Raw genomic sequence first — 13,787 nt, 5'->3', positions numbered from 1 at the left:
AGGCTGTCTGTGACCATCAGGGCCGCTTCATTGACACCTACTTGGGCTGGCCTGGGTCGGTCCACGAACTACAGGAGTTCACTTTACCCTCCTCCAGGGCATTTCATCCTTGCAGACGGAGGGTACCCATGCCTCCAACACCCACTCCCCCTCATCACTCCCTACAAGAGGCCAACACAAGGTGTGGGAGCCCAGCGCTTCAACAGCCATCACTCCAGGGCACGCTCCATTATAGAGCGTGCTTTTGGGATGATGAAGACCAGTTTCCGGGCCATCTTCCTGCAAGCGCTGGAGGTGCACCACACCTTTGTACCTCACGTGAGTATTTTCTTTACTGTACTAATAAGTAAATCACCAGACAGATTCATCAAAAAGCATAAATGGTTTTTTTTCTGACTGAAATATATTTTTAACCATTTCAGGTCATAACAGCCATCCTCCACAACATTTGCCTTGGTGCTGGTGATATTGTGGCCCCAGAGGATGAGCCTGAGGAGGACGAGGCAGAGGATGAGGGGGAGAACAGTTTGGAGACGGTCAGCGCTGCTCCCTGGCGTGACCAGCTGTCTGCAGAGGTTTCTGCCCTGAAGGAGGTGCTCCCTGACCGCCAATATTTTTAACAGGCAAGTAAAAGATCAGTAAATTCCTATTCATATCCTAACAATTTTGCCTGTTGAAATATTTTGTAGATTTATTTTGTCAAATTAAGATTGTGAATTAGTATTTTGTGAGCACTGCCTATTATTCTTGCCTCTTACTAAAACATCTTAGTGACATGGCAGCCGTCGATTGAACCAGCCCTGCAAACCCACTGATGGACGATGCGGTGGACAGTGAAGAGATGCATCCACACCTGCAACACACTCTGGAGACCACCCCAGATGATGTCCTGCTGACCAGGGTCTTTATTGTGGCAGCCCATCCAGGTCCAGCAGTATCACCAGGGTCTCCCTGCTCAGAATAAATTTTGTAAATATGCTGTAAATACTATTAGTTATAAAGACCACAGAAAATAAAATCATTTATTTAACAAATATTTTATTTGAATTGATTAATAAATATTATATATATTATTATTTAAGGATTTATTTATTTTTCAGCCAGTCTCTCTAGTAGAGAGAACAGCCTGTCCATCCTCTCTCTGCTCTCCTGTGCTCTCCTCTCCTCTGCCTCTCTCTGTAACCTCATGTCTTCCTTCAGTAGCTGAAGCAGCTCATCCTCTCTGTCCCTCTTTCTCTTTCTCAGCTAGCTCTCCTCCTCCTCCTCCTCCTCCTCTTCCTCCTCCTCCTCCTGTTCACCCACTGCTACCAGTACTTGGCCCTGGTGTGTCCTCAGGGATAGAGGCAATTACGACAGGTGGGGTGGTGGATTGCCTCTGTCCCAACACCTCATCCATGAGGACACACCAGGGCCAAGTTGCAGCAGTGGGCTTCCCCCCTCCTGACCCTGGACACTTGCAATCCTAAGGCACAGGAAATCAATCATGGTAAATAACAACAGCAGAAAAACAAATTTCAGCAACTGTGTTTATTAATGTGCATGACTAAAATGAATGAAATGAATATACAATGTACAAGGTAAATGTATTATATATTAGATTAAAACAGGGTTGCAAGATGAATGCGGTTTATATTTCCCTTTATGCTGCACAGTGAACGATTTATACAAAAATGTATACAGAATATATCAATTTCAAATCATACATACATACTTTGTATTTTTTTTTCAAATTCTCCCACTTTTTTTTTGCTTGGAGGGAAGTCACCTTCCCCCACAGGCCCATTTTCTCCAAAATTGTCCTGATCACAGAGAAACAAAAGAAATAAAGATAAAGATAAGATAAGAAAAACCTTTATTTGACCCACAGTTGCGAAATTGCGGTACATGGCAATTGTGTGAAGACACAACAAAGGGCTGCCCCATTTACTGGTTGTCTTATCGTTAAAGGCTTTGAATAGGATGGCGGCTCATTTAACTGTAACTTTAAGTACACGATGATTAAATGCAGATATTACAAAAGGGCTATTGATACTTTAATTATCTCCAAGCCACGTTGGCAGAAAACTTTGCCCCGGTGAAGAGGTGGTCGCTTTCCCCCCTCAATTTAATAAAGAGGGCAGTTTGCTCCTTGCTCCCTAAAACAAAACGACATGTTCAAGTAAGTTTTATGCTTCACATCACCAAACAGTAAGCAGCATAAATCGCAAAATAACCTAGTTACATTAATCATGTTCTATATCCCAAGGTTTTTGTAACCGTTACTAACGTTAACGGTGTGAAAACCAAGCAGGGTTCACAACCCGTCTAATGTTAAATTAGTCTAACGTTACATGGTCATGTTATTTTCATGTACTACTAATATTAAGTATAAGTGATGTATAATATCACGACAATCTCGGTAAGATGCAGGTCTGACTCTGAACCTCTTCAATTTAAAGTGAAGACGTTAAAGGCTTTATTTTTTAGGTTGTTACTTGCCCAAACGATTTGCATTTAACGTTAACGTTAGCACATCAGTAACCTCAGGTAACTTTAACTTAACGTTAGATCGCCAGTTAATCACTTTTCTCACGTTAACTTCTTCCACAAAACTATTCTTTAAACGACACATTGCACTTTTATGCCTCTTGTTATTTTTACATATGTGTAGTTGGCTTTTGAAGTGAGTTGAAATCCAATACTTACATTTATAGGTGAAATCCGGGGACTCAACTGCCGCGCAATGAATGTCGGGATACCTGGGGCTGCGAAGGATCCAGCTGTTGGACCCTCCAAACTGACAAAAAGAAGGCTGCATTTGTCAGCCGCATTTGAGGGGCCTTCGAAATGGGACAGCCTAATCGCATCGACTGTGACGTATTCGGTCTTCAAATGCAGCCTTCGAGGATGCGGTCCCTGAATTGAGACACAGCTAGTCTAGGGCGTTCCCGTACAGACTGGAAGTGCTAGTTGGCTAGTGCTAATTGGTGATAAAGGTGTGACAGCCCCCCGAAGACCCTACCCTTACCATAACCATCAGAAATGTTACTACTTAAACCTAAGTCACTGATATTATGCATGTCAACCAGCCGCATTGAGATGAGAATACGTTGTCAACACAGAAGCCCTGACAGAATGGGGCCCAAAGAGGCCCCAGGGTCGGGCTGGACCTCAAATGCCTCTTGGACCTCCTTCTCGATGTTCTAAGTGACAGCACCAAATACACGGGGTACAATGGTATCAGGGGCCTTGTCTGAATCACTTGTGATAAGGCGTGTGGTTTGGTGTTTTGGGATCAAGGCCCAAATTGAAACGTTTGGCAGTCTGGATATATTCCAGGTTTTTATGATCTCTCCAAACCAAGAACAGGTGTTCGGCTCCATCCAACCAATGGCGCCACAGGAAGACAGACAATGTGTTCTTTGGAGAGCACTCTAGGACCGTTCAAATCCTGATGTTGGAGGCATCCACCTTTACCACAAACTATTGGGTAGGATCCTGCTGGATGAGGATGTGAGCAGAGATGAACAGGTCCTTAACCCCCTGGAATGCGCTTTCTCTCTCTTTCTGTGGTCCAGGTAAAGGGTCTGTTAACAGAGGTGAGTGAGGTCAGAGTTTAAGCAACTGGACTGCAGTTACAAAAGAATCTCCTATAAAAATGTTCAAACCCATGAAACCTCTGCAGCTGCTTCCTAGACTCAGGGCAGGGCCACTCTTGGACAGCATGGACATTAGTCATGTCCATCTTTCCCTGTTCATCTGAGATTACATACATAGGAATGAGACAGTTTGGGCGTGAAACTCACATTTCTCAGCCTTGGTGTAGAGACAATTCTCCAGAAGTCTCTGCAAAACCTGTCGGACAAGCTTCACCTGCTCAATGGGGTCCTTGGAAAAAATGTGAATGTTATTAATGTCTAATTCTTATAGATTTACCGGTATAACCTGCATGGTACAAGAGATGGAAAGGGGGAAAAGTGCCCACTCCAGTAACCTTTGAAGTGCTCATTAAGTCCGAATGTGTCCGTTCCTTGATTATTTATATTCCTTTAGTCTGTAAGGGTCCACCAATCAAAAGAATCAACACAGCTTTTCATAAAAAATAATCCAATTTGTGAATTCTGTCATGCAAAATCCATCGCTCTCTGTCTTCTAACTTCTAGCACACTTCTCTCATCCTGCACCGTGTTTTAGTCATTACGTTGCTGTCTTCAAAATAAAAGTACATGAGCTATCTTCCGGCACTAGATCAATGACGTGTATTTGATATTATTATATAATTGTTGTAAAGTAAAGTAAAGTAATATTCTGTTTGAAATAAATACACAGTTTCGTAGTAGCCAATTTCAGTTTTGTGCAAGAGGAATTAAAGGCCTGTCCCATATGGATGCCTGTCCAAAATAAAGGCAGGGTCAATTCAGTGATTTAGCAAATAAAAGTTTTACGGTAATGTTTTGATATACACTGAGGGCACATGGGTTAGATCAGGAGTGTCTGGACTGGAGCTAGAGCTGGGGATGGACTGGGGCTGAAATGATCTAAAACAGTATGGCAGAACAGGCTCCAATTAAGATGCTGGAAAAAATTTAAATTTCTTTCACTAATGCCTTGGGGTTTATACCATAAAGCAGAGGTCACTAATAGGCGGACCCAGCCGCCGTCCTCTCCGGACCGCCATTGCACAGCCGATTTATTATTGGGACTTACTGCCTCGTGACGCATTTTAACCCGCGCAGCTTTTCTAGCATTTACTGTACTGTATAGCGGCCTAGGAAACTCGCAGACCAATCGGATGTGCTCTAATCTCATGTGACGCCGCTCAGCCAATCAAATCTGTGCATTCGAGTCGAGTCCTTGTCTGCGAGTGAGATACACCGGAGACATTTTGGAAACGCACACGGAGGAAGGAGGCGAAAGAGAAAATAGATTTCACAACAGATTTTAATCAAGAATGTACAGATTCCCACAGGCTTTTTAAAAACAGAATATCTCATAGATCTCCAATGCTAGCTGTCAGGACAAGCTAGAGCTCATGTTTCTGACTGAACAAGAAAAAGTAGGGAAGTGGTAGCTATGTAGAAGGGAATGAAAGAGAGAAGGAGGCATTACAGATGTTCATTTGCTATGATGTGTCCAGTGTTTATTATAAAATTGGTTAAGACTGCGCTTCATCACTTCAAGCTACACTTTTTATTTAATTTTTTCTAAAAATTAGGCACTTTACATAGTTTAGAATTTATTATTAGAGTAGTTCGTATTTATTATCCCTCCAGTTTGATGTGAAAACTGAATATTGTTGAAATAAATTTCAGTTGTTGACTAAAAACATGTTGATACAACTATACGCTATGGTTATGGCCCTGAATGATAACGCAAGTTAGTCGTTTTGATGTTCCAGACCTTTGCTTCAGGAAAAATTGTGAGAAACTATTCCACAGGTGTGCAACTCTCAATGCATATCATGTACATAATGATTTGTGAATGTGGACATTTTGTCCATGACTTCCCATTTTTTATTACAAGTGTGTGAATGTGTTTTGCACTATATTCAACACAATCTGTTGGACCTCACAGACCTAAAGACAAAGAGATACAGGCCCAAATGCCTGGCCATGCGGCCTGGAACAGAACAGAACAGTTAATACACACTTAAGCTGTGAATTTCATGCTGAAACCAAACTAAGGGTTTCTATTGGCCAAGCCTTCATGGAGGCGAAGGAAACCCCGGGAGTGCAGCCATCTTAGCTCTGGAAAAATAAAAGAGATCAGCACAAACAGCTCTATGTCTTTCCACAACTGCGACGGCAGTGACAGGAGAAGCATAACTTTCAGCGGTAAACTTTGTATTCCTGAATACACATTTAACATGCCAGACGAGCTGCTTGTTTTTTTCTCTTTTTACCTGTCTTGTGTGAGAACACATTTTATTGTTGGACCCACAGATTCCTGTCATTGCCACCGAAGGACCAGCTGCGCCATTGAAACTGATAGCGAATCGTCAGAGCAGAGCTGAGTGGAAAGTCTGCTTAATTACCTAATCGCTACCAAGAGCGATCATAAAACAGGCTTTGTATGTCTGGGCAGGAGATAGTTCTGTATCTGTGTTATTGTAAGTTGTTCAAGTTTCATGTGGTGAATTTTCTGTTAAGAAGATTTTGAGAGATATTTAAAGGTTAGTTTTGTTCCTATTACTAGATAGGAGGAGACTTGACAGGCTGATTCGGAAGTTGGAGGAAGACAGGAGGCTAAATTATCCCCATGCAGGATGCTCTGAGAACACTGAGCTGCTCTTTCAGTGGCAGGTTGCTGAATCAAGGAAAGATATCGCAAGTCTTTCCTTCCTGCTGCTGACACAGTTTACAATCAGCACTGCTCCCCTTACTTATATTTATTTATTGTTTGTTTACCTATATGTCTTCTCACTATTTCACACTTTGCCCTGCTGTTGCTGTAACACTGTGAAATATGCCCGTCGAAGGATTTTTGAATTGAATTGAGGTCAGACAAAATACTGGTCCACAAGGCTTTTTGTTGGCGCAGCCGGCTGTGGCTTTTCACATAGACATGTTCTTTTCTGCTTTGTTACTACCAGCGTTCACTGCTCCTTAACGCTACCTTTCAGACAGCGCAGCGAGCAGACAGATTGGCACAATCCTCGTGCAAAATAAGACAGTGTGATTTGTGGTGTTAGTGGACTGCAATTTGTTGCAATTCAACACTGAGGTGTTGTCACTGTAGTTGGCAGGAGGCCCAGGAGCGCGCACAGGGCTACATCCTGACCCCGAAATCTTCCAGTAAGAAGCAGCTTAGTGTCTGTTGCAAGCAACAGAAAAAATAGGCATGTGTTTAATTTCTAAGTAAAGTTAGAACCCATTGACACAAAGGAAGCTCAAAAGATATTTATTAATAAGTGATTTCATTGAAAAACTACATATCCCCTTTAATTTGCATTCATTTTACACCCTTCGTTTTAAAGCAGATGAAGCAGGAAAGCAGGTGGCATCTAGAATCTCTTTTTGATCTCTAGCAGTCACGAGGCAGAATCAAGTCTTAGATTAATTAATGCATCTTTAAGCCTCCACTCTCTCTCAAATTTAAGGTTGTTTACATTCATTTAATAATAAGAGGTGGAGATGGAAGAAGAAGGATGAGTGAGCAGAAGCACCCCCACTGGGAGTAGGTACTGCATAGTGGCAGCTGTGTTTGGTGCTGTTGTTGTTGCTGGTGGTGTTGGAGGCTGGAGTAAAGACCCACTGTCTGAGCCAGATAGGTCTCAAAGCAAGTAAGTGATGAGTTTGGTGAAGAACATCAATGAATCTGCTTGACCGTGTAGGTGGCGTTGTTTTGAACACTGCTGAACCAACAGCCGCCCGCTCACACATCATAGGACCGCCAGAATACCCTGAACAAACAAGCAAGATGGAAATGTTAGTCTTACTTTTCATGAAACTACAAAAATCTTCCTTATGCCTGATAGGAAAAGTCAAGATTTTATGAAATGTTGTTTCACTATTTCACAGAGAGTCACATGAGAAGTTGCTATAGGCCTAGACTGCCGGGGGATTTCCCATGATGCACTGAGCTCCTCTCTCCTCTACTTTCTCTCCCAATGTATGCAACCTCATCCCATTATTGCATGTTACTAACACAACTTCTCCCCTTTCTGGTAGTCTTGTGCTTTCTCGTCCGTCTCCTCTCTCCTCCTATCACTTCCTGCAGGTGTTTCTGGCTCTGGAGCTGTGGAGTCTGGATCTGTGGTTGCGGGTCACCTGCTGCCCCCGTGTTCCTGCTCGACACCCTCTGCTGCAACGACTATTGTTACTAGTCCTATTGTTATTATTGTAATTATAATCATTGACATTACGATTATTATCATTAACACTACTGTAAATATATGTACCATTATTCATTCAGTCTATAGCAACGTTGCCTTTAGTGTATGTACCTCTGTGTGTATATTGTGTAGGCTGCCTCCCTCCCCTCTCTCTCCTTACATCCCTCTCTTTTCCTCTCCTGCTCTCTCTCTCTCTCTCTCTCTCTCTCCTTCACCCCAACCGGTCGAGGCAGATGGCCGCCCACCCTGAGTCATGGTTCTGCTCGACGTTTCTTCCTCTTAAAGGAAGTTTCTCCTTGCCTCTGTCGCCTAGTGCTGCTCTTGGTGGGAACTGTTGGGCTTCTGTAAATATCATCACAGAGTACGGTCTAGACCTGCTCTTTTATGAAAAGCGCTGTGAGATAACTGTTGTTGTGATTTGGCGCTATATAAATAAAATTGAATTGAATTGAATTGAATTGAAGTTCAATACCTCTCTCTTGTTTGGTAAATTTGCCTTTTGGTTAAATCTGGCACATTTACAGTGATCGAAGCTCAAGCTTTTTCAGGTTTTTCAAAACAGCTATGTGTTCATCAGTGAGCTTCAGAGTGCTGGTAGGTAGATTTTTTTACATTTGACAGAGTCAGGCTAGATGTTTCTCCCTGTTTCCAGTCTGTATGCTAAGTTAAGCTAACTGTGTCACTATGCAGTCAGTTTTCATTAGATAGTGCTCACCACCATATTGCAAAGGGTCTTTCTAGACCAAGTAAGTTCTGTCTAAAAAAGTCTGGACATGGCAGGCACTACCTTAGCCTGTGGTTTTTGGTGGCAGGCCTCGACAGGTGACGCTGAGGTCACCGTCAGTCCCAGGGGACCTGAAGGTGAGGAAGCCTGGCCGGTTGCTGGTGATCTGGCTGTTGATCCAGGACTGATACTGGGACACTCGGGTGTAGACTCCCGGGAAATTAGGCAGGGCACAGCCGTAACCAAAACTCACGACTCCCCCCTGGATCCAGCGACCGCTCTGCTTGATCACCATCGGACCACCTGAATCCCCCTTTAAAGAGACAAATATTTAGTAGAAGAATTCTTTACAGAAGGTGAAATCTGACTCAAATACAGGTGTGAAAATGATCACCTGACAGGAGTCCTTCCCTCCAGCACTGAACCCGGCGCACATCATGTTGCGTGTGATTGTGCCCATTCCGTAGTTACAGTTACACTTTCTGTTCCCCACAACCGGTACCTGCACCTCCATCAGGTTTCCTGGGGGTGGAAGGTTCACTGAAGAGACACAAATTCAGTTTAGTAAACAACAAAAGTCTCGAAATGTGATTTAAATTGTTTTTACACAAACTGTACTATTTAATTAATACATCAGGTCTGCGGCACACCTCAAATACAGTCAGATTTTCCCTTTTATGAATCAAGCAAAATAAAATTTTGCATTGAACTAACTACTGAGAAAACAGTTGTTGCCACCATTGTAGTCAGAGTATCTCTGAAAATGTACTCCAGGTCCTTTATGACCCACCTCCACTTCCAATCCTGCCCCAGCCGGTGACCCAGGCTGGAATGCCGCTGTAGTAGGTGCTGCCTGGGGCTGCCAGGCAGACGGGCTGGATGTAGGTGGTGAAAGTCACCGGTGAGGAGAGCTTCAGGAGGCAGATGTCGTTGTCATCAGTGTCGGAGTCATAGTTGGGATGAATGATGATCTGTGACACTGTCCGAGACACTTGATTGGGGTTCAATCCCTGTAGTGTCTGGCGACCCAGAGATACAGTCAGAGTGCGTGTGGTTATGCCTGTGCTGTAATCAGAAGAGAAACAAAAAGAAACAAAAAGAAACAAAAACAAAGATATTAAAAGCAGACCTCAAGATCACATGCACACACTAAGTCCATTTTAAGATCATGTCTAGTCTACTATGTATGGGGCTTGAGAGATGTGGCAACAGGAAGATATTACTAAAAGTAAGTCATTTGTATCCAAATTACATTATAAATCATTTTCTGCCAGTGTCCAGTGTAATACAGCCAAAACTTGAGGTGTATCATTGTATCTCAGTCCAAATTTGTAAACTGTAATAAACTATTTAACTCCAAAGAGGAGAGAAGCATGATGGAGTTAAGATGATCATTCTAATTGGACGGCCAAATAAATTTATGGACACAACTTGTCGTCTGATGACAATTTAGCTTCTGGGGGTAACAGCCCATGTTTTGAGGCTTTTTGTGTAGCCAGCGTGCATCAGTATGCAGATATCTGTTTATAGAGATTAGCTTGAGAGATTTAATTGATTGATTTAATGGAACAATGAGTTAGGGAGTCAGAGTATTCTCATATGTTTTTATATTTATTGAAAATAGGTACTTTAACTAGGATATGTCTTTGCCCCCTGTCACACCAGATATGCTTTTGGACCACTCCAATACACTTGTGGTTAGCTCTACAGCTACTTAGGGCAAAAATCAAACTAAAATCTTGCTAGAAAGCCACTTTTTTTATTTTCCCTCCTGCCTCTTGGAGAAGTAATTCCCAACCTTTTTGGCAAAAAGACGCAATTTCTGTTTGCTAACCATCATCACAGGTTAAAACAACACAGATCTTCTCCTCGAATGATGATAAATGATGAAATAATAAAAATTTTAGTATCATAACAATATTTTTCATGTTTCCTTCCTTCCTTTCCATCATTTTGAAACCATTCTGATTGCCCTCAATGCTTACCTGTAGAAGCAGTGAGCAGCAGTCAGCACCCATTGATTGTTAATGAGGGATCCTCCACAGAAGTGGGACCCAGACCTTTGCAGACTGGCCTGCCAGGGCCAGCTGCCTGCAGAGGCCACCTGTCCTCCAACAATCTTGGTGTTGAGCTTTGGCTGTCCACACACTGAGGAGAGAGAAAGACACAGCGTGAGCAATACAGGTTTGCAAATACTAACAATGATGAAACTATAAACAAAACATTTACATCACAAAAACATGTTAAAAATGTCCCACATGACAGATAAACAGGAAATAAAAAAGTGAGCACAGAAACTTTGACTTACCACTTATTTGTGAGTGACACTCTGAAAATAGAGGACAAACAATTAAACACTTATGAAACAACAGTATTGTATTTATATTTACTGATATATGTCTCATTCTACATTGGCATATGATATTTACATGGGTGTAATTTTGTGATCATCTGTACAACTAAATTGATTTTGACTTCGGTAACCAACATTTGAGTATCAGCTGACTTCCTTCTTTGCTACATCTTATGACCACAGCCTAACAATAATAAGCTACTTAAACTATCACCCCTGTTTTTTTTTTGGTGAGGACGGGCTGAAATGACCGTATCTTGTTCTGCTGCTGTTTATCTTATTGCTGCCACTAATAAGTTTCCTCACTGTTACTACTGTCCCTGATGATGCCTTAATGTCACAAAAACATGACAGCAGCAGAAGTTAAAGGGGCCCTCCACTGATTTTACACATGAAGGTCAGTTTACTCTTTATGAAGAGTGGTACTCCTGTGAAAACTACTGTAGAATGTTGTTGTTTTATAAACAACCATGACGCTACCATGCAGTACAGTGTGTACAACAGTAAGTGAATGCATCACTGTCCCGTCCCTGTTTTGAGTCTGATTTGGGACCATGTAATCTCTCCCCTTTCTCCCCTTATTTCCTGTCTTCTCTGTACTGTAAAAAACATTAAAAACTATTTAATATTTATGGCATTGATGATTTTAGTGTCTGTTATTTAGATTTTAGCCATCAAAAATTTTGGTCTCTAAATATGTAAATGATTTCTGTTTTGTCTTAAAATGTTAAGTATAGATGATGCTAATATATGGGACCTGAATGGTCTTTATAACAGCAAGCAGCAACTGATTTGCCTTTAACGTTACAATACATTAAAGTTTAGCTGTATGATCCCTTGTAAATTTTGCAGTGCAGAGGTCACCTTGACAAGGAATTTAATCTTTAAACCTGATGGTCAGCCTGTACTGGACAGAAATTTTTGTAAAATATTGTGTTTAATACTTACTCAAAAGTACAATTTATATGAAATACAAAATGTGCATCAAATGAAAACTATACATTTGCATATTATATGAAAAGTAAAGAACATCTATATGTGTGTATAATACATTACCGTACATCTGTTAGGTTTGGGTTAAATGATTTTGGTAAATGTTAATGTTCATCAGAGATTTGCAAGCTCTGATCTAAAGAAATCACCCTGACTGAGTTGTTATTTTCTCACTCCTGGATGACTAACTGTTGAGTGAACAGATGTTCTTCTTCTCCTTCCTTCTTCTTAAAGTTTTTCATCAGAATCAGTTTTGCAATCAGGGTAATAACAACAAGGTGTGGCAACAAGATGTTAACCTGAAACCCATTTACTGTACACATCTCCACCATGATGGGGAAAAGTTATAGTATACATGGTGTTGGTATAGTGACGTAAAAACATTCCTTCAAACAGTTTAAAGTTGCTGTGATCTTTCTGTCTCCCTACTCTACTCACATACCCCTGAATAGAAAAGAGAAGTTTCCTTAAATCGCTTAAACTAAATCCACAAATATTTCTTAATTTGGACAGACTGAATCGAATAAGAAAGTTTCCTTATGGTTTATTAAGGATCAAATTACACAACTATAACCATAAAAGCAACCCTTTCTCACACACTGGGGATCCCAAGCCCATGCAATGTTTCACAATGTTAATGTTTTATTTTGAAAGTTTAACTGGATGTTTCATATTATGGAAGAAACTTCATTAGAATCCCATCACTATCTGCAATAACTACAGAAACTTTAAGAGATCACACCAGCTGTGAAAGCAGTTCAGAAGGCATCATGTCACTCCTCGTCACTTTGAGCTAGACACCCCATTTTTTTCCTGTTAAACAAAAGTAAGAGCGCGGAAAAAAGTGCTGTTTTCAATAAAATATGTAGAAATATTCCCCGTTAGAGTGTATATAAATATAGGTTGAGCTGAGTGAGAGCTGAGGTTGTGCTGATGCTGGGAATGTTGAAAATTGATGATGTTGTAAAAAATGACACTTTTTAAGGCAAAACACAAAGGTATGCAAAAGGTATTGATGAACGCAACCAGTGATTACTGACAGGAAATATAGCAGTTATTTCACTCAGCTCCTTTACAATGAATATCTGCTATGAAAAGAAAATTGTTCTTTATTGTCATATGTACATCTAGAGTGAAGCAGTCGTTATTTTACTTTTATGTATCCAGGCAAAGTTTTAACTCAGTGCAAAACTATTTTTATTCCATATTTATCTGACGACTATAGTTACTGCTCACTTTGCAGACTGATATAGTTGGTTGTTTCTGCCATCTAAAAATCCTTTCCCCCAAAAATCTAATAAAAGAATTTACACAACCTGGACAAGACTTGTCTTTATTTCTCCTTCTCGTCTAAATTTGATGATTAATTTTATAAATTGTTTTTGTGCACATTCTGATTCAGTGGATCCATTGAGCACTTTGGTTTTGTATATTTTATTGCTACAATTTTGTAAAAAGTTTAATTTGAATGCAGGATTTGCACTTTCATGTGATAATTAACAACCCTTTATTAATTAAAAGATTCTACTACCTCCTCATACAGCAGTCATCAGATGTCAAACATGACTGGTCCAAGTGTGCACAGGGAGGAGGTTTCTTACCTTGTGTCAGGAGAGTCAGCAGAGCTGCCACACAGATCACTTTGTAGAAAGCCATCGCTGAAAGTACATATGATCAGATCTGCATCAACATATATACCCTTCTTCTCCCCTCCCTCTCTTTTCTTCCCTCCTCTTCCGTCTACCACCAACATACCTGTCCAATGACACTCCCAACACGTGTCACTATCTCTAAGGTAAGTACATTTACTCAAGTACTTTATCTGGGCATCTTATACTTCAACTCCAAACCTAAACTCCAATCAGTCCCACCAGACATGTCTTCTCTAAACTTGTCCAATTATC

At 41.1% G+C, this 13,787-nt stretch overlaps 1 protein-coding gene across 1 annotated transcript; it reads right to left on the bottom strand.

Annotated features, from left to right (window-relative positions):
- Nucleotides 1–6,863: 6,863 nt before the first annotated feature.
- On the bottom strand, nucleotides 6,864–13,539 carry LOC119895251 (serine protease 33-like). The gene is made up of 7 exons (XM_038708232.1): nucleotides 13,485–13,539; nucleotides 10,846–10,866; nucleotides 10,523–10,685; nucleotides 9,328–9,602; nucleotides 8,932–9,077; nucleotides 8,601–8,850; nucleotides 6,864–7,381 (listed from the first exon to the last, which is right to left on the bottom strand). Exons 1-6 carry the CDS (start codon nucleotides 13,537–13,539, stop codon nucleotides 8,602–8,604), a joined length of 909 nt encoding a protein of 302 aa, XP_038564160.1. The 3' UTR covers nucleotides 6,864–7,381; nucleotide 8,601.
- Nucleotides 13,540–13,787: the final 248 nt, after the last annotated feature.

The sequence above is a fragment of the Micropterus salmoides genome, unplaced genomic scaffold (assembly GCF_014851395.1).
Source record: "Micropterus salmoides isolate LMB-PRFRI ecotype aquatic unplaced genomic scaffold, ASM1485139v1 Ms_hic_scaffold_10, whole genome shotgun sequence".
Classification (NCBI taxonomy): domain Eukaryota; kingdom Metazoa; phylum Chordata; class Actinopteri; order Centrarchiformes; family Centrarchidae; genus Micropterus; species Micropterus salmoides.
This window is presented reverse-complemented; position numbering and strand designations above follow the sequence as displayed.

Excerpts from the sequence above, each read along its gene's own strand:
- LOC119895251 (XM_038708232.1), bottom strand. The coding sequence starts at position 13,539 with ATGGCTTTCTACAAAGTGATCTGTGTGGCAGCTCTGCTGACTCTCCTG. Across the intron at positions 10,867-13,484 it reads GCTGACTCTCCTGACACAAG|AGTGTCACTCACAAATAAGT; the intron begins GTAAGAAACCTC and ends CTCTATTTTCAG. Across the intron at positions 9,603-10,522 it reads GCTGCTCACTGCTTCTACAG|CACAGGCATAACCACACGCA; the intron begins GTAAGCATTGAG and ends TTCTGATTACAG.